The sequence below is a fragment of the Euleptes europaea genome, chromosome 5 (assembly GCF_029931775.1).
Source record: "Euleptes europaea isolate rEulEur1 chromosome 5, rEulEur1.hap1, whole genome shotgun sequence".
Lineage (NCBI taxonomy): Eukaryota > Metazoa > Chordata > Lepidosauria > Squamata > Sphaerodactylidae > Euleptes > Euleptes europaea.
Window position 1 is genome coordinate 30,497,377 of NC_079316.1, and position 21,230 is coordinate 30,518,606.

Here is a 21,230-nt window from a genome sequence, read left to right on the forward strand (position 1 = left end):
CATTTTAAATGAACAAAAGATGGCTCACTTCATTTTTTTTAAGCTAGTGCATAACACACCAGCTCAGCTCCACCAACACTAGCTGTTCTTTCTTTTTTTATTTGACATTGTTCACAGACTATTACATATCACAATAAGAGTGCTGGATAAAACATGAGGTACGAAAGTGGTTCAAAGATTATAGGTCATGCAGATCATGCTAGACAGCAAAGGAAAAAATGTGAATGAGAACACTAAATAAAAATACATAAAGAATGTGCATTATAAAATAAAAAAACTCAATTACACAGCTTTGCTTCTTTGGTTACAAAGTAGGTTGAACAATTTCACAGCTTTTTTTTTTATTCCCACCCAAAAAAAAAAAAATCATACGAAATGTCAAAAGCAGAGGAATCATGGCAATTTCTCTATTAGAAAGTAGAAACAGAAATGAGCAAAGTTTTCTTCATCAAAATAGCCCATCAATTATTATATCACAATGACTGGTGACTACCTGTACAGATGCACTATATGGTCTTCATACTTACACTATACAAAAATTTACATTCAAGTTGGGTCTTCACTACTGAAAATAAATACCAAAAGGTAAATTGCCATTAGTGTTAGAAATATGCCAGGATTCTTTTGTTCAATTATTGCCTAAACATTTTATCTATTAAACTCAATCCTGCCTATCATTTTTTTTTACTGATACTTACATTTATTTAAAAAAAATTAAAAGTTCTGTGACATTGTTCATGTACATTATGAATAGCAGCCCTGTAATAAATAAAACACAAATAAATGAAAACTAATGTAGGCAAATGTTATTTGTAATAGAAAGAACAGTGGCTCTAAAGATGAGTTGTTACTATGAGGGGAAAAAGCAAGGCTCACAGCAATCCATGAGTAATGGAAGCCTTGAAGAGCCTCGCCAAAGCTCTTAAAGACCCCACTCATGTGCACCAAGTAAATGCAGGCGTTTGCATTATAACTCCTTCTACCATTTCCCTTGTGCACTGGATGGCCGTAATTGGGCACCAACTGTGCAGTGTGACATCTCAGCGAGGGAAAAGATCTTGTAGAATGATTGTCTAATACTGAAAAGGCCAAAACACACAACTGAAGCATGGCTACTTGCTTTCATATAAAGTGGAAAGAAAACACCAGTGGCACACAAGGACAAGATTGCTTTCAGTTTTGAGGCAAGAGAGCTTTTACGCTGAGGAGACATTCGGCTGCTGCGGAGGTTGTGTTGGCTGCGGAGGCTGTGCTATCACTGTCTGCTGTTGAGAAGTGCTACTAGGGTTGGCCTGTTGGGTTGAGAGTTGGGATAACTGATCATTGTTTGAGAGAGATTTTAACAGTGCATTTTCTCGTTCAAGTAAAGAGTTTCTTTCGACTAATTCTTTTATTTGTTCCTTCAGTACTTCCACTTCTTCTCTGACTGCGTACATCAAATGGCTTTTCACCAAATCCTGTAAATGGCAAATCAGTTGTTAGACCTTCTGTCAAAGACTCTTGTTTTATAGTCAAAATCATCAATTATAATTCGGCTGTCAATTAGATGTGGATCCTAGCATGGCAAATTAAATAAAAATATCTAAAAAACAAAACCCAAGTCTAGCACAGCATACATTATTATGAAAAAGCCTTTTCTAAAACAATTATACAAATGCTAGCTTGATAGGTGCAGGTAGGTCTCAGAAGGTGAGAAGCCCTTCGCTACTGGCATTTGAGGTTCCATGCTACTTAACATGAAATGGATGATCTGGAAATTTGGATTACAACATTATCAATATGTGGATGATGCTCTGTTTTCTCTTTCCTTGCATCTGAAACAGTGGAACCCCTGAAGCAATATCTAGAGTAGGTAAAGGGCTAGGTGTTGGGAAAAGACTGAAACCAAAGTGCTATTAGTCAATAAAGAAATCCACGTGGGATTAGGTAAACAGTTTTTAGACAGGGTTGCACTCCCCTTAAGGACCAGGTTGAGCACACTGGGTCTTGGATGTGGATTGGAAAAATAGGAAAAATAAGCAGTAGAGGTAGCCAGGAGAACCTTTTGCCAGCTTTGGCTACTTGGCCTTTCCTAGAGAGGGCAGCTCTAGATATGGTCATAGGTTTTAAAATCCAGATTAGAATACATAACATGGTCCATGTGATGCTGCCTTTGAAAAATGTCCGGAAACTATAATGGGTAACTGCAAGGTTCCTGATGGGAGAGCACCTAACCAGCTTCACTGGATGCCAGTTTGTTTTGGGGTACAATTTCAAGTGCTGGTGATAAAGTCCTAAATGGCTTGGGACTAGGGTATCTGAAGACCTTTATCTTAAGACAAAGGAGGGCTTGCTGTGTGGCCAGCTCTGACCTCACACTGGTGGACAGACGGGCAGAGCTTTTTTAGACACTAAGCCCAGATTTATCCATCCCATCCGCTTGCCTGGCTCCCTCCTCATGTTCTGATGCTGTACTAAAACATTTCTGTTTTGAAGGTCAATTGGAGGTATATGCAGTTGGTGACTATAACTACTTGATATCACACAATGACTGTTTTTTACTGGCTATTTTTATTGTCTGCTGCTTTGAGCCGTCGGGTTTCCATTTTGAGGAAATTTGATTTTTTTTTTTACACTGTGTGTTATATTAGTAGCCTTTTCTTACTTGTTGGCCATTTTAAATACTATGTATATGCATCTTAAATAAAGTCTCTGTGTATGCGGCATTCAGGAACCAAGTTGTTTAAAAGTTCCATTTCAGCAGGGTCTTATTCTCAAATGGCATGGAATTCTTGGGTGATACACAACATTTTTGCAATAAAGACAATTAAGTGCTGCTCTAGTTCAGATATCCTCTAAAATGCTGACCAAAGATACACAAGCTTTTATTACTGAATGAATATTACATATTTCCAAAGGAGTTTGCAAGTTGTTTTAGCCTCAACATACTCCAGTGAGATAGATTAGGCTGAGTGACTGGGGGTTGCCCAAGGCCATCAAACAAGCTTCAGGGCCAAAATAGGGAACAAACATGTTTGTCTGTGTCATGTAAGCAGTGTCCACCAGGAAAACATCTAAACTGGAAAGTGAGTTCTTCTTTCTTACATGCCGTCAGTGCACTGTCAAAAGTTCCAGAAGTATGCACAAGCAAACTTAACAATTGTTAGCTCAGCTTCCCATCTTCACTAGCCTTATAAAGCTTTGGTTTTCTTATTTTGGTGGGCCTTTGTGGAAACCAAGTTTGAGGACCTGTGCCACAGACAAGGTATGTCTTATAGAAACTCTCTTCAGTGCTATTTAGAACATTGTTGGTTGACCCTACAGTCATCTCCAAATTATGCCAGCTTGGAATGCTGGACATTCTTTATGATTATGTACACATAACACTTTTGCCTGCTCTTACTTGTTGAAGTGACATGGAGGTTAACTGAGCTAGTACTCTGGAAACTAATCCACTTGCACTGCAGGGCTCCCCAGCAGCTCTGTGCTACAATACCTGTCCATAAATACTTATTAAAAATAGGAGCCTGGCTAGTCCTGTCCAACCTGAACGTTCAAGCATCAGACTTGTTGCATAAGACAAGCCATAAAGTAATTTGAACAGATGAAGCTGTTTTCAGTGCTCTTAAGGAACTTTATACCAATATGAACATGAACTCTCCTTCCATTTGGAGTTAGGATCCACCCATAAATTGCAGCAATTCATTGCAGCCAATGAAACCTAGGAAGCTATATCAGCTAATAACAAATAATAAGCTAGTCAATAGAATATGCACCGCTTTCTACTTGGAAGTGCTATTTTTGCCAATATTCATTTATATTTTAGTGCAAAGATAGATGAAACCCATGCCATCCACTGTCCACCCCTAGGATTTTCACATGACTCTTTAAAATGCTGAGAATTTCTGCTATCTTTTCTGCTCTAAACTCTAAATTCTACTCTAAAGCTGGAGGGAAGCAGCTTGAAAATGTAATTGGCATTCATCTTCTGCAACCCCAGAACTCTAAATAAGCAATGTTTTAAAATCCAAAGTGTTGAATATCTAGCTCATCTCAGACAGTTTTAAAAAGCAATGGCAAATTGTTTGGTTACGTAGAACACTGGTGCTCTAAAACATATCTCAGTGCACTAAAGCATTTCTCAATGGCTTTTGCGCCAGCCAAAATATTAAGAAGTTGATGTAATATACATTAAGTTTAATGCAATCCTTTATCAGTTTGTGTGCACATTTTTTATTGCACCAAGTGTCTGAACACATAGGGGGGTGAGCGATTTGCCTTTAAAATTATCACGTTACGCTCGTAATGGAACTGTTTATGTGGCACTGCGCAAGGACAAAGTACTGTCATGCGGCAGGCTGAATACCATCAATGTTCACTGAGCACATCATGCCCTGGTATTCTAGTGCAAACTGGCGGCTGTTCTCTCTAGAGCACTGGGCTGCACAAACTACTACTTTCTAACAAGTCCTCCTTACAATGCAGCCTTACAACCCATGCATATGTCTTCGGCAAAAATGAAGGTAGCTGGCTACACAATTAGTAGAGTGGTAAGAATCAATAATTCATTTCTACTAAAGTCATACCAAGTTCTGCATTGTTTTTAACACGTCATGTTTAATACCTATGCTTTGTTCAGATGACCGCTCCATTTAAAAATTCCGGCAATTCCTATTATATTACTAATTAGATGTATTGATTGTGTTGATTTACATTGTGTAATCTGCCTTGAGTCTCAGTGAGAAAGGCGGACTATAAATAAACTGAATAAATAAAATGAAAATAAATTTCTTACTTACCATTGCCTGTTCTATTTTGTTGTCAATGGCTACAACACTCGCACCGGATGCACTGTTTTAAAAACAGAGAGAAAGAACACATGTATATAAATTGCAACGACTGCTGGAATGTTGTCAAAATGATTAAAGGCATTTGCGGATTCAACATGTTTCTCATACAACAAACCTATGAGGCAGAACAGTAATTTCTACATACATTCAAGAATAAGTGAGTAAGAATTGTATCCTCAGATCATAATAACCTGACGAAAGGTAAATATGCCTAAGACCCAATGAAATCAAACTGAATTTAGTACTTACACAAGTGGAATTAAGGCCTGGTCTACAGCTGCAGCGAAGTGAGGTGGAAGAATGTGAGTAGAATGGGCCATACCAACACAGGCTATCAATGGGTGATCATTTTTTAGGGTTCTTGTGAAAGTAAATCTCCCTATAAGTAGAAGAGTGGGCTTGGCTAGAACTTTGCTCCCTTGCGCTAGTTCTTTATGTGCAGAGAGTTTTTCATGGGTGGGGAGCACATAACAATTTCTGCAACTTGCAGCCTGAAGTAGTACAATCTGTTCTACTCCTTCCGGGTTCTAGTATGTTATACTGAATGTGTACACCTGTTCAATGGGACAGACTATGTGCAGACAACACAACCGTTATTCAACATGGCAGTAAGCAATCACTTTTTTCCACTATAGCAGTCACTGTAACTGCCCTCAATAAAAGCACATTGTAAACAGAGCACTGTCATTTAGACGCCCCCCCCCGGTATAATACAAAGAAACTGAGCAAGCTAGTGTTCAGGTTTTATGCTGATAACTGACTGGCTATTAGAAGAAGAGCATCAATATGTCTAATTCTCAACATAGCTTCATCTGTGGATACTTTAATCTGGTGATTAGGGACATGGACAAATCTTTCTACAAAACTGAGAAAAGCCCCAGGATTGGGGGGAAAAAGTGAAATCTTTACACTGAAGTTAAAAAAAAAAAACCCAAAAGGGCAACAGCTTCAGCTTTAAGAAACAGATTCCCTCAGAGGTTGCTAGGCAACAACAACGTATTGTCAAGCCTTGGTTTCTGTCAGGAAAAGGCAGTGTGAGGGGTCAGGGACCTATCCAGCGCTATTTTGGCCCTTGAGAGGGGGGACTCACAGAGCCAAGATGGGATATAAATGAAGCAAATAAATAATAAATATAGCAGACAGATAAAAGACAGGTGGGTTAGTTGATGTGAATGAGAGGGGGAAACAAAGAAAGGTGGGGCTGCCAGAAGGAAAAGAGGAAATAATATGGGGAGGGGGTACAGGGGAAAGTGAGGTGCCACCACACAACTGGGCCCGGCTCAGCCAGCACCACACAACTTGGCCAGAGTTTTCCCAGGGAGAAGCTGCCAGAGGGAGGGAAGGAGGGAAAGCTGACAGGGCAACAGATGAAGGTAGGCTGGGCTGCTGGGTGGGAAGGAGGAGGACGCTGGAAAAGGGCAGAGGCTATAGAGCAGGGGTGTCAAATGCATCTGTTACAAGGGTTGGATATGACATAAATGTCACTTGGTTGGGCCAGGCCCTGCCAAACCAGATCAGGACTGGGGGGTAGCTGCCTCAGCTGGCCGGATAAGAGCTCTCAAGGGGCCACATCCGGCCTGTGGGCCTTATGTTTGACACCCCTGCTACAGAGGCTTTCAAGGAAGGAAAAGAGGAAATAGTGGGGGAGGGAAAGTGAGATCCCCCCCCCCCCCACAAGTCCTTGCAGGTCCTCACTTGTTTAGGACTGGTTTTGAAATACAATACCAACATTACTGTTCAGACAAACTTATGCACCTAATAAACCCCACCGAACACAATGGAAAAAGACAAACACTTGCCTTTTTAGCTTGGTTTTGTTTTAATGATGTATTTTTGTTCGGTTTCAATGGTTTTAAAGAAATCTAAATCAAGGCAGAAAGGCAGGTATAAATTTTCTAAATAAAGTAACAGTAGAATGCTATGCACCAAAGCCTGTGTATAGGCTCCGACTGCAGTAACTCTCCATAGGATTACTCTGTAAATTGCTCACACTGAAATCAGTGGGGTTTGAGAGTGCTTAGCTTAGGTTAGCCTGTGCCCTAGGACCTCAACTGAGTAACTTCCAGGGCACTCTGGATTTATAGAGGAGTGTTGCATCCCATTTCCGATTATTTAATCCTGATTAGCTGGATAAGTGAGCATTTTTCTCCAGTCCCTATACCCAGCATTCCACAAACCCACTTGCCAGTGACATGCATGTTTTTGTCACCCTGGGAACTTGGAAGCAGCAGCACATGCAGCCACTGTTGATAGGAGCAAGGGCAAACAAGCCAGGCTGGTTGCTAGGACAACAGAGGGAGAATGCCCCACCAGAGCAGAGTGCAAGGGGAGAGGATACATCTCACCTACCACTTGATCTCCTTTACTGACCTCCACCTCAAGGAGGCTGGCCACCTCTTGCCAGCCTATAAGTGACAGAATACAGTAGAAGGTAGCAGCAGGAGTCCCTGATGGAGACTTGAATCTCCATACAAATGGAGATTTGATGAAGAGTGGAAAAGCACAAATTTGCAAAGGGATGTGTGTGAAATGCTTCTGGCTTGACCTCATCCATTTTCCTTAAGCCCCCCATAGCCTCTCCCCTTTCCCTGCCTCCTCCTCTCCTTCTCACCCACCTACCAACCAACCTTTATCCAAAACCCCGTCTTCAGCTTTTCTCTTTCCCTCCCCCTGGCAGCCTCATCCTGGGAAACTTTGGGCAGCTCCAGCTAAGCTGATTCAGTTGCACAAGGCCAGCTGCTGGGCCAGGACCAGTTACACAGTAGGGAATCAGCAAGGACTTGTGGGAGCACCTCACTTCCCCTGTATTTCCCTCCCCACAACTATTTCTTCTTTTCTTCCTCCTGGTAGCCCTCATATTTTCACCTTTCCCTCCTTCCTTCTCCTTCCCAACCTCCAATCAACCTACCTACCTTTTACCTGTCCCCCCCATCTTAAGCTAAATTTATTACTTATTTACTTCCTTTATACCGCAACTTTCTTTACAATGGGGACCCAAAGCAGATTTTTAAAATTCTCCTCCACTTTATCTTCACAATAACCCTGTGACGGAGTTTAGACCACGAGTATATGACTGGCCCAAGGTCACTCAGTGACCTTACATGGCATAATGGGGAGTGGAACCATGGTCTCCTAGATCCCAGTCTGAAACTCTAAACATAACAACCATACTGGCTTTTGTGGGGCTGAGCAGAAGTAAGCTACCAGGCCTGGGTGAGTTATGGAAGTTGCCTGCCCCCTCCCTCTGCCTTTTACAGCCAGAAGCCAAGGCTTCAGCTGACAACACTGCCAGGGTTGCCGAGCAACAGCCACTGAGAACATTTGTTTCTTGAAAGGTACAGGTACTGCTTCTATTATTTTGGTGTTTTTAACAGTGTTTTTTTACATAATTTTCTGCAAACCTGAGGTTTTCTCAGGTTTGTTGAAAGATCTGTCTTGTCTGTTCATGGTTCCAATCTCCAAATTTAAGTATCCACAGTTTTGGCCATGTTGAGAATTAGATGCAGACTGATGGCTTAATGCATATACATTCCAATGCATTTGATGACATAAACTCTAACTCACCAATGCTTATGGCTTGAATAAATTTTGTTAATCATTATTTTGCTTCTATATACTAATTCCTGCCTGGAATTGCCATTGTACTAGTGAAACTGTCATTATGGTAGTGGAATATCACATCTGGATTGAACCCTGGATGCTCAGTTCAAACAAGCTGCACTTCTCATTCTGAAGTAGACAGAATCCACTCTGCTTTCCCCTAATTAAACTCAACTTGTTTTCATTTTTAGGCTGGCTTTCATTTGGTTACTCCCTTTTCTTACTTGCAAGCCAAACAGTAAGACATTTCAATGACTATAATTGGATTATATCACTATAACGAATGATGCAACTATTTCCAAGTCTGTTAATGAGCAGTGCTGCACAGTTCAAAACACATCAAATATTTTAGGCAGACCCTCATTTTTGTATATTACAGAAAAGGCAAGTTGTGTTTACTATATAAAAGTTATTAATATTAATTAATGGGCTGAGCCAAACAACTCAGGTTCCACTAAGTTAGGATACTTCCTCCAATTAATGGAAGACAATTCTTGTGAGAGCCAACGTGGTGTAGTGGTTAAGAGCAGCAGACACTAATCTGGAGAACTGGGTTTGATTCCCCACTCCTACACAGGAAGCCTGCTGGGCGACCTCTCTCAGCCCCATCTACCTCACAAGGTGCCTGCTGTGGGGAGAAGAAGCGAATGTGATTGTAAGCCGCTTTGAGACTCCTTAAGGTAGAGAAAAGCGGGGTATAAAAACTCTTCTTCTTGTATCCCATCCAATTAAATTAATATGTATTTTAATACACAGCTTCTACTATTATTATTTTCTTTATTTAAGAACCATAGAGCAGTTGGGTACGATTCATATGATTAGTGTTGCTAAACTACCTCAACATTAGATGTTTAAAGGAAATGATTAAATAATGGATAATAACAACAGGGAAGCACAATCTCTAACACAAAGAATATAAGCCTTAAAACTGAGTGCTTTCTATGGGCTGAATCCAAAGATGCCCTTCTTTATGCAAAAAGTGCCTTCCATTCTCAGAAGGGTAGTCTTATAACTCATTCATGCTGGAGTACTATGAGAGAAAAGTGAAACTAAATTAATAGACATACTTTGGCTTACAAAAGCTTTTACAGAAGTATGAGATCACTTCTAATTGACCAAAATGGCTCTTAAAGAGCTAACTAGAAATGCCATGATTTTAAAATTCTTTTCAGTAAACATAGATGGTTAAACACCAGAACATTTCATATAACTCAAGAACATAATTCTATAATATAAAAGCAAGATACAAGATTATCCAAAGGCTTGCATGCTTGGGGATGGGGGGGTTAGGTCTGAAATTTCTTCCTTTGAAGACCACACACACATGAAGCTGCCTTATACTGAGTCAGACCATTGGCCTACCAAGGTCACTATTGTCTACTCTGGCTGTCAGCGGATCTCCGGGGTCTCAGGAGAGGGTTTCTCACATCACCTACCACCTGATCCCTTTAGATGCAGACGCCAGTGATTGAGCCTTGGACCTTCAGCATGCAAAGCTGATCCTCTACCACACAGCTATGGCCTCACTACTTCTACAAACCATGGCGTAAGCTGTTCTTAAGCTTGTCCTTAGTGTCAACCATGGTTTACTATGAAGCATGGACAGCACAGCAACTAATGGTCACAACACACAAGTCTAAAGCATGCAAACTAACTGCACCGTTCTTTGGATCCTGGCCAAGGATTAAGCAATACACGCATAGTTACAGCTTAATGGCTCCCTTGTCCCAACTTAACTTGCAAGTGAAGCTATCATAGTAAAAATCCATTTCACTTTTTAATGTAACGTTCTCCTTAAGTTTATTCAAATCCATCTTAGAAGCACTGTATTCAGGGAAGCTGCTACAAACATAAATTTATGTATTTTTAATTATGTATTTTGTTGTTTATACGTTTGGATAGGAGACAACAAAAGAAAGTTAATTTTGTTATATCAATGACATTTTCCAAAACAAGCAAAGCACATGTAAGAAACACTGAATTTATAATGGAGGAGGTTTGATTAGAGGTCCTCATGTTTTCACCACAACAGGTGTAATGCTAAAAAATTGACTATTAAGTTCTTGAATTTGAGCATTGATTTTGTACCTCTCTGCAAGGATTTTTGAACATTAATATAATACCAATCCCAGAGTCCACACAACATCAGCCTAGCTACCTGCACTTCACACAGGTGTAATACTGGGAACAGCTGAATCTGCAAAGAAGCATGAATACTGTTTGAACAAATTCACCAATGCCATAATGTTACTGGAATCAAATTATTTTTCTTTCTACCTATTCTACCTATATTGTATAAATTATAGATGTACCAGGAACAGTATGTGTTTAAAACAGAAATATTTTTCATGAGCAAACAACAAAATACAGGGTTCTATTTTTATTTTTAGTATTTTGTAAGAGGCCAGTGTGCATCAGGAAAGACAAATGTAAACAGTTTTACTTCTTAAGAACAACCAATAAAGGAAATCACTTTTATGTTAAAGAGTTTTTGTAAACTTTCTAGAATTTGTCTCTACAAGAGGAGCCTCTTGTGTTAATGAGTAAGCAGCATCAGCAGGATTGTTGCATTAATAAATATTTCACATGCACAAGTGTTTATATTTTCAAATAGCCTTCCTGAATGTCTCAACTTCATACCCTTGTATATAAAGAGAACATTCCTCAGATACTCTAGGAGCCTTCTGTATTTAGTAATCACTAGCTAGCTCATTTGACAAAATTTGGATTCCAAGGTATCTTAAGAGAGGGGAATGAGAGAATAGTGAATAAGCGTATTCCAATTAAACAACTTAAAATAGTCATGCTACCAAACTGTTCCTTATGAATTTTTCTTTTTAAAAATGCAACAACCCACTACAATTTTATATTGGATTTCACAACAGTTTTCTAACCATTATTTGTCTTAATCTTCAGAAAGTATTTTAAAAAGTGAATGAAACATCCAATGCAAACATTTTACCCTGTGACCTGAACTGACAGAATGATAATGCCAAACATGGATTTCAGTCAGCCACTTCAGGTATATATGATGTTTTCTCCATATAACCCTCTGGATCAGAACTTAATCTAGTTCTGGAAACAACCAGGATCCTTTAAAAGTCCCATGCAACTAGTTCCTTGTGATTAAAGGGGCCTTGAGCACATGTTTCATAAACAGCAGCTCGCAATGCCAGAGGGTGAACCAGTTTTAAAACTGAGGGGACTTTGAAAAGCAGATTTTTGACACAGCCCAAGGGGCGGCTGCTGCTCAAAGAAAAAAGAGTTTCAAAAAAAAAAATTACAAATCCTTTGGCATGTTTAGAGCAGCAATTTGGATCTGAGCCACAGAACACCAAGGAAAATTGTACCAGTTCTTGAAGAGTGTATGCATTCAACCTCATTTTATTGTCAGAACACAAATGATAATTCTCTGTACTAATGTATACTTGTCTCAAACCACCAATTTCTGAAACTTGACTTTTATTTAGGCATTTGCCTAAAATGAATCAGACATCCTTAAGTTCAGTTGGTACCTTTTTAATTAAGTAGTCTCAAGAGGCTTTTATATTGCCAGTCTAAAAGTACCGTTTTGGTAGGCAAAATGCTATCACACGCATGAATGCCCCACTAATTAGGATACCTAAAGCACTCCCACCCCCATCCTGGAGAGTGCTGAAAAGGAGGGGGAAAGTGTGCCTAAATGAAGGGCAAGATAAGAGCAACAGGGAGGGTAGGACAATATTTTGCAACAAAAAGTTCTTGAAGATAAGATTTTCCATTTTAAAAGGGTAAGTCCCTCACAAAATCTCCACTGCAGGATATAAGAACTGAGTGGGATGCCTGGCTCTGCCCACTCTGAGCATGCATGTTGCTACCCAGTGCTCCCAGTGGCAGAAGCCAGCACCAAAAAGCCTTTTAAGCTTAGTCCTAAAGGTTTCTGAGTTGTTTCTGCTCACAACTGAATTTCCCAGTGTGACACACAGAAACCACAAAGAACCAAAGATGGCTTTTCAAAAGTTGTTCTATTCTTAGCAGAATGTACTGACAAGAGCACCCTTGCTTCACTACCTAATTCAGCACTGTCTTTGAGTACTAACTGAAATACGTATCAGAAACTAGTCTGCATCTACACAACAGTTCCCCCCGCCCCCGAAGTTTATTTCCTCTCCCACTTGGAAAACATAATGGTTTTAGCTTGAAAGCTAAGACAACTTAAAGGTGGACAAGCTATCCTGCAATGATGAAAAATCACAACTGGTATTATGATTTCAGAAATGACTAGTGACTAGAAAGTCAGAACAAAAACAAGAACAGAAAGATCACAGTGGATAATTTTCTAAGATACCTCTTTGGAAATAAGTGACAGAGTGGACTTTATGAGAGTAATTTTTTTTCTTCTGCATTTTCTCTGCTGAATCAACAGTAGATCCCAAAGCAGCACCCCACAGAAATGAAAGCAGTACTAAGTCAAATGTCTTTTTGTGGTAATCTTTGCTATACAGCAATACTTAAACCTGTACAATACTTAAACCTTAAACAAAATGTGTTATCTTCTAACTCAGCAGCTACGTTAGTTAAGTGCTGTACTCACTGTCTAATAACACCTCTGTACTCATTACTGAATAGTAACAGAGACGTATAGGCCACTCATAAAACTTTTCAAAAATGTATATGAAAATGTACATTTTGATCACTAACAATGCAATCTTAAGCAGAGTTATACCCTTCCAAGTCTACTGAGATCAATGGACTTCAAAGGATGCAACTCTGCGTAAGATTGCACTGTCAGTGAACTCTTCTGTAAGTTGAGACAGGCCTTCAGAGTACAGCAGGGGCCACTAACCCCGGCGTTATGTGCCACATGGTGAGATGACAAACTCTTCTGCTTGCAATACAATCAGTCCAAGTGACAGAGGTGAACCATCGAGGTGCTGACAGCACTGGTGGAGCTGTGGTTTGTTTATGATGGTATGGGAGGAGGCAAAGAGCATGCCTTACGCCCACTGCCAAGGCAAGCTGTTGAGGCATTGGCATAGTTGTGCTGATATCTTTTGGCAACTACTAGCGTAATATCTTCAAGCTCAGAAACAGCCACAAGGCAGCCATTAAGAGGACACGAGTACTTTAGATTTCAGAGAAAATAATGCCAACGATGTTTCTCATGGTTGATTAACAAGGACTCTATTCCAAATGGCTAACACAAGTGCACAAATCCCAGCAGTGATCACTCACAATAGATCTGTAAGGTTTCCTACTGTCCAGAATTGCCTTGCAAATGCCAATTCTTTGGACCCCAATTCAACGGCACTGATGAGTAGATAGTTTGCAGTTGTAAGTTTGTGCACGGTTAAGAATTGAAGCAAGGCTGTCAATTCACTTGTAGAGGACCTCAGCATCACAACAGGATACTCTGAAAACTGACGGCTAGATCCTAACTTGCACAAGTGGATCTTCTATTCTTCCTCAAGGAATACCCTGTGTGTTTTAAAAATCCTATGCGGAAGGATCAGGGGCCTTAAATAAAATGAACCACAGCACATCAGATTGCAGCAAGGAGGGAAAATTGAGCAAAATCCTCCCTTTTCTACCAGCGCTCTTATGGGGGGGGGGTTTTGCCCAGTTTACCCCTCTTCAATGTAGCCCACAGTTTCTAAAGAGTTGCTGACCCTCAGTGGAGGGGGAAGATCTATCTGAATGAAACCCTTCTGCTCTCGTAAGTTTAGATTCATCCCTTGATCTTCACAGTATCATATTAAAGAAAAGTAAACAACTGTTTCATAAAGCTTGTCTTCAAAATGGTAGTTTACTATCACCATTACGTAAAAGCACACTGACAAATATCTGATGATTACCATCAAGACAATTTTAGGAATCTCACTAAGTACACAGCTGCTGATAAACAGTGAGAATGTAATGTGTTTTAACACCACTCTTCTGTAAAAAAAGAAGAAGAGAGAAATTCTATTTCAAATCTGTATGTTCCTCTTCCACCTCCTGTTTTCAGTTACCTTAAAAAGGGAAGTCTCCTGAGACTTATGCACCTAGCAACAAATGTTCAAGTGGTGATTAAGAATAACCATGGAGACTTCCCAAAGGGAACTTCAGTAATCATCATCTTTAATTTTTTAAAAAAAACCTAATATAGGTAGCATAGGTATCTTCACCAACAGTCATAAAAGATGAATGAAAATATATTTCTTTGTTAGAATGGTACTGTGCACATGGATGAGTTAAAGTCTTTTTCTTCCAGCATACCTTTGATGGCTTCTACCTACTCCCAATAAAATTGTTGGTCACAAGACAACATACCGTACCCATTTAGAAAGAGTAGATAGAAGGCAACAATGCATCTGAAGTTCATCTCTAAAAATACTTGACACCCAACTTTTGTATCACGTTGTTCAAAACAGAGGAACAGTACAAAATCCTGCAATATAATCAGTTTCTTAAAAATGTGCTTCACAAAAGCTCCAGTATATTAAATAGGGTGCTATACCACAGGATCTTACAAAGCTCAAATACAGTTCTGGCGACAGCTTCAAAGGACACTAATTTTTTACAACTGCAAAAGCTCCTTTTTCTGAAGGAATGCTGAAACATCCCTTTACGAAATGGTTCTGTTACGATCTGCCTATACGCCAAACCACTCTGTCATCAACTATTCTACCAAACCAAGTTTCATCCTGTTGACCACAACCTCAAACATAGATTGCAATCTATGTTTTATAGATCTGCTATCTATAGATATAGATTTGAGATCTATGTTTGTCATGATAACTGTTTGAGGTAAAAAACTGAAACTGTTCTGAACTATTTGCTAGGCAGATACCCATGTACCCTTCTATGAAGAGACAGTGGACTCGTATATTTCACAGTGTTTTTTCCCCTTTGCATCCTCCATCAATCAGTCTAATGATTGCATGAAACCAGTTGTTTAATGGAACTGCTGCAACAGCAGCAGAACTTCTGGAAAGCAACCAGGACATGTCGGCATATAACAGGAAGCCTGTCTCTTGGCTTGTGAGAAGCTTGTATGTAAAGACAAAGCTTCCAGAGTAGAGTGTCTCACTGCTGAGCTCCTGAATGGCCCAATGAACAACTCGACTGCCAGCAAGATCTCCCAAGGTATTTAAAGCCTCCTTCCCTTCAGTCCACCACAGCCTAAGCAGAAGGAACTTGCCTCAAACCAGTTATAACTGCTTTGTAGAGTACTGTATCCAGCTTCCACTGGTAACATGCCTTGACCAGTGATTTGGCACGGTCAACTGTCTACCAGCAGCCTATTTTGAATTTAATGTCTAATAGTTAAACATGTTTTCAGTTGAAGTCTTAAAATATTCTTTGTTAACAAGAATAGTCCCCTTACATGCCTATTTGTATGTATCCTAGTATATGGAAGGCATGAACAAAACCTACATACTACAGAAAAGTAATTTATTTGTTCAGATGAGGACTGATCAGGAAAGAAAATAAGAGTGATTACAGTTACCTATTACCGTATATACCCGTGTATAAGCCGACCCACGTATAAGCCGAGGTGCCTAATTTCTCCCCAAAAATGGGGAAAAATTAGGCACCCGCGTATAAGCCGAGGGTCGGCTTATAACCCCTCCCCCCCCCAAGACTTACCTTCTGGGCTCCTGGCGGCGGGAAGCGGCGGATTCGGCGGGGGCGGCGGAGCGCCCTCCCCGCGGCCGCAGCAGGCCTCTGAAGGCCGCTCCCGGCCGGGAGAAGGCGGCGGGGGCGGCGGAGCGCCCTCCCCGCGGCCGCAGCAGGCCTCTAGAGGCCTCTCCCGGCCGGGAGAAGGCGGCGGGGGCGGCGGAGCGCTCTCCCCGTGGCCGCAGAGGGCCTCTAGAGGCCTCTCCCGGCCGGGAGAAGGCGGCGGGGGCGGCAGAGCGCCCTCACCGCGGCCGCAGAGGGCCTCTGAAGGCCGCTCCCGGCCGGGAGAAGGCGGCGGGGGCGGCAGAGCGCCCTCCCCGCAGCCGCAGCAGGCCTCTAGAGGCCTCTCCCGGCCGGGAGAAGGCGGCGGGGGCGGCGGAGCGCCCTCCCCGCGGCCGCAGAGGGCCTCTAGAGGCCTCTCCCGGCCGGGAGAAGGCGGCGGGGGCGGCGGAGCGCCCTCCCTGCAGCCGCAGGGGGGCTCTGGAGGCCGCTCCCGGCCTGGAAAAGATGGCGGTGGTAAGTTCCCCCCTCCCTCCTCCCTCCTCCTTCCCCCCTCTACCGTACTGACCCGCGTATAAGCCGAGGCAGGCTTTTTCAGCCCTTTTTTTGGGCTGAAAAACTCGGCTTATACGCGAGTATATACGGTATACAACTCCAGTATGATGGGGTTTATTCATCACTTTATTCTCCCATGCATTCACAGTCTCTGCTTAGATATGGCTTTACAAGTCATGCCAGTGAGTAAAGCGCACAACCACCACAAACCATGCTTTATCACCTTTGTTTTCATGGTGCCTCAGAGATCTGCTTAATGTTACTCTGAAAATGTTGGACAGCTTTTCTGCACGACATCTCTGAACCACATGAAGATGCTGGGTGAGATCCTCAAGCGATCTGGGCTTGGTTCTCACCAATAAGCAGATGACACTCAGCGCTGTCTCGCTGTTTCAACTGCTTCTGAGCACAAACCCTGAACTGGAGCCTGGAGGCTGTTTTAACGTGGATGCAGGGCAATAAACTGAAGCTTAATCCTGACGAGACAGAAGCACTATTGGAAAGTGGAAGGTTTAGCCTGGGATTTAAGGTGTCATCCATTCTGGGTGGACCTGCATTCCCCTTGAAGGAACAGCTCCATAGTCTGCGGGTACTCATGGATCCAGGTGTACTGCTGCATAAGAAAAGGGCAGCTGTGGCCTGGAGAGCCACCAGCTTAGACTGTTTAGCCAGCTGCAGCCCTTCCTGGGCAGAAAAGGTCAGGCCACTGAGGTGCATGCCCACGTTACATCTAGATTAGATTACTGCAGTGCAATGCACTCTCATCTAGAATCCACAGGGCCCAAGTACAGACATAAGGAAAGGTGACAAAAGCTAGGAAAAATGAGTATGTTTGGAGTCAGTGTCCCCAAAATTGTTTTTTTAAGTGCTTACAGTATGCAACTTTCGTGTATTATTAGAGAGATCTTCAGTATTTAAATGAGAATCTGATAGCACTCTTAACGTCAATTGTGATTTTAAACCATTCTATTTCAAACTAGAATACATTTCTTCTTAAGTCAGCAAGCCTGTGAACATGCAGGCAAGCTTTAGGAAAATTATATTTTGTATGCCTTTTGCCTTACCGAAGCAAAAAAGTGATAGTGCCTAATGTTCAACCACAAAACTTTCAGAACATGTGGCAGAAAGCTACAGAAAACTTACAACAGACAAGGAACACCATTCACCAACAGGAAGTCATCGAGATTTCAATTTATAACATTAGTTTTATAAGACAGCCAAAAAGCAGCGGCTGAATTAGTAATGCAACTTTGACAAATGGCATCTCAACATTATATTTGCTGCAGCTTCTCGCCAAAGTTTCACTGTGCTGAAATCTTCTTTCAAAGCCTCCTGCCATCTCAATTAACCTGCAGAAGGTGTGATATTTATCCTGCTTTCATACTGAAATAATTTAAGTAACCAAACCATTTTTTAAATCATTTAATTATCACTGGCAGCCTTCAAAATTAGGCTGAGGATACTGATTATTAAGGGTAAGCACCCATTTATGTGGTATTTCTTGTTGTAGCAATTACTATTACTGTTATCTCAACCACCTACAGAAGAAAAAGAGGAGACTCATGGAAAGGATCTAGATTCCTTGAGATGTAAAAAAATAACCATTCAATAGTACTATTTTTAGATACTGTGGCCACGCTAGTCGAACCAGAGAGGATAAACTGAGGACACAAACAGAAGATGCTGAAGTGAGTATACAATTTCATGACGAGAAACCTGCACAGTGCAAAGCTATTCATGCATACTTCATCATGTATGCATTCCAAAGTATTCATACCTATCCCAGTGATTCTTTGATTCCCGTAACTTGTTCGAATGGAACACTTGATAGAAAGTAGCTGAAGGATTCCTATGAGAGCCAGGAAATGAAACAAGATTGAGCATGGACAATAGCCTATTCACAGGAAAAGGGTGAGTTTTCATTTTTACACACTTATCCTAGACCCAAAATTCTGAAACAGTACAGGACTGAACAAAGAAAGCTGAAGAATTCAATTTAAAAATTTTGCATTGCTGGTTCAATCTTGTTTAGCATTTTATTTCCAATAGTGGTCTCTGGATATTCATAAACCAGAAAAAAATTACTTTTCCCAATTTGTACCCAGCATCTGATATTCAGAGATATACTACATCTGTACACGGAGGTTCCATTTAACTAATACATATTACATCCTATGGCCCACAGAAGACAGACACTACTTACCGTAACAACTCTACTTATTAACTCCTACAAATTTAATTTTTTATTATTTTTAACTGTGCCATTTAGAAAACCCAAACAATGGAAATCCAGGTGGTGAAATTCAAGGTCTGCGCTTGCTAATTAGGAAATGCTTGCATTCTGGTTCTGGAAAATTTGCAGCTTTAAAGGCAAACCATAATCTGACAACTGCATTATAACAATCCCACCTCGCTGCAGACTCCATCATCCCTGCAGCTGTCCACACAAGCCCGTCTTTCTGGGTGAGGGGGAGAATACAACCTTCAACAGCACATTCCAGAGCCATTAATTGGGGGGGGGGACACTAAAGAACTGATGTGACCCAAAACAGTTTTCATATTATGTTCCTTAGATATATTGTTTTAAATTAATTTTAATTTCATTGATACAGCCCCCAACAAGATTTCAAAGCACAGAATGTGACAGAAATCAGTTTCTGCTTTCATGAATGCTTAATGTTTCTAACTCATGCCCTTTTTCTGCTAATCACATTCAAATGGATCCCAAAATTCTTGCCAACAAATAGAGACTGAAAATAAATGGTTTTCACTGATGCCAGGGACAGCTACTAATTTTTTGGCTGCATAAATGCATGTAGGAGAACTGTGACTGGCCCAAGGTCACCCAGCAGGCTTCAAGTGGAGGAGCGGGGAAATCAAACCCGGTTCTCCAATCTGCTACTCTTAACCACTACACCATGCTGGTTCTCTACACCTTAATAGCAGCAGTAATTGTTTGGTGTTATATGAACTTTTCAAAAGCTCACTGATAAGAAAACACACTTGGGATGAAATGGAAATTTAAAAAGAAGCAGCATTACTCAAGGAAAAAATGGTAAGATAATCTTAAATAGGCACTTGTGCTTATTATTTTTTCAGTTAAAAAGAAAGTTCGTTATTAAATTCCAATACTTTACACAACTGCATCATTGACAATCTGTACTTGCACAGTCAAAGCCTTGCAAGCAAGGCAAAAACTTTGAACATATGAAGCTGCCTTATACTGAATCAGACCCTTGGTCCATCTAAGTCAGTATTGTCTACTCAGACCAGCAGCGGCTCTCCAGGCTCTCCCATCCCCTACCTGCCTAGTCCCTTTAACTGGAGATGCCAGGGATTGAACCTGGGACCTTCTGCATGCCAAGCAGATGCTCTACCTCTGAGCCACAGCCCCTCCCCTTTGATTACACATGTAGTTTTAACTGGATTCAAGAGAAAGTTTAATAGTATTATCAGTGGTTACAAGGATGTGGAAAGCAATAGGCAAGCATGTCTGCTCTATTTTTAAATAGAACTGGTTAGAGACAAAAGCGCTCTACAATCAATACGTTTATCCCCAATAGTCCCTGTGAAGCAGGTCTTTCTTTCCCATAAATAAGTCAGTAAATTGAACTTCTGGAGCAATGGGACTTATTTAAAATATTCATATGCCACCTTTCCACCCAAATAGAGTCCCTAAGGAGGCAAGCATCAAGGCACTAATACACATCAAAGATTGAAATACATTTAAAATGTGTATATAAATATTTAACAATACAATAAGAACAAGCAAACCTACAAACAACACACACAACCAGGGAGGAGGGCCAATAACACTTTACTGGGGGGGGGGTATGCTAAATGAAACAAAAAAGCTGACTCAATGGCTATGAAGGTACTGGGAAAATGAAGGAGAAGAAGAGTTGGTTTTTATATGCCAACTTTCTCTACCACTTAAGGGAAACTCAAACTGGCTTACAATCACCTTCCCTTCCCCTCCCCACAACAGACACCCTGTGAAGTAGGTGGGGCTGAGAGTATGACTAGCCCAAGGTCACCCAGCTGGTTTCATGTGGAGGAGTGGGGAAACAAATCCAGTTCACCAGATTCGCCTCTGCCGCTCATGTGGAGGAGTGTGGAATCAAACCTGCCTCTCCAGATCAGAATTCTCCGCTCCAAAACACAGCTCTTAACCACTACACCATGCTGGCTCTCAAAGTAGGCTTTGTATCTTATGTTTCTGGGCCCAGCACTGATGGGTCTGCATTTTTTTTAAAGTGGGGGGCTAGATTTAACCAGATAATCTCCATTTATCCAACAGTCTAAAATGTTAATCTTTGACTTCTTCCAAGGAACTCATGGCAGTACATATGGCTCTTTTCTCCATTTCATCCTCACCACTATGTGAAATAAATCAGGCTGAGAGAGAAAGGGAACATCATCATACTTAATATACTTTATGCCACCTAATGAGCTTCATGGCTCAATGCGGACCGGAATCCAGATTTCACCAGTCATAGGTTTGGAAACAGCCATTAACACATACCGGCATTCAGCAAAGAACAGTACAACCGGCTAAATATGGTAAATCTCCTTCAGCATGATGGCATTAACTATCCTATTTCA

General features: G+C 41.1%; 1 protein-coding gene across 1 annotated transcript in view; it reads right to left on the reverse strand.

Annotated features, from left to right (window-relative positions):
• Positions 1-1,024: 1,024 nt before the first annotated feature.
• Positions 1,025-21,230, reverse strand: part of TSC22D2 (TSC22 domain family member 2) — a 38,488-nt gene continuing 18,282 nt past the window's right edge. Inside the window, exons 2-3 of the mRNA XM_056849389.1 lie at positions 4,779-4,830; positions 1,025-1,457 (exon numbers count right to left, since the gene is read on the reverse strand). Of these exons, the coding sequence (XP_056705367.1) occupies positions 1,197-1,457; positions 4,779-4,830 (313 nt within the window). The 3' untranslated portion in view covers positions 1,025-1,196. The remainder of the gene's footprint in view (positions 1,458-4,778; positions 4,831-21,230) is intronic.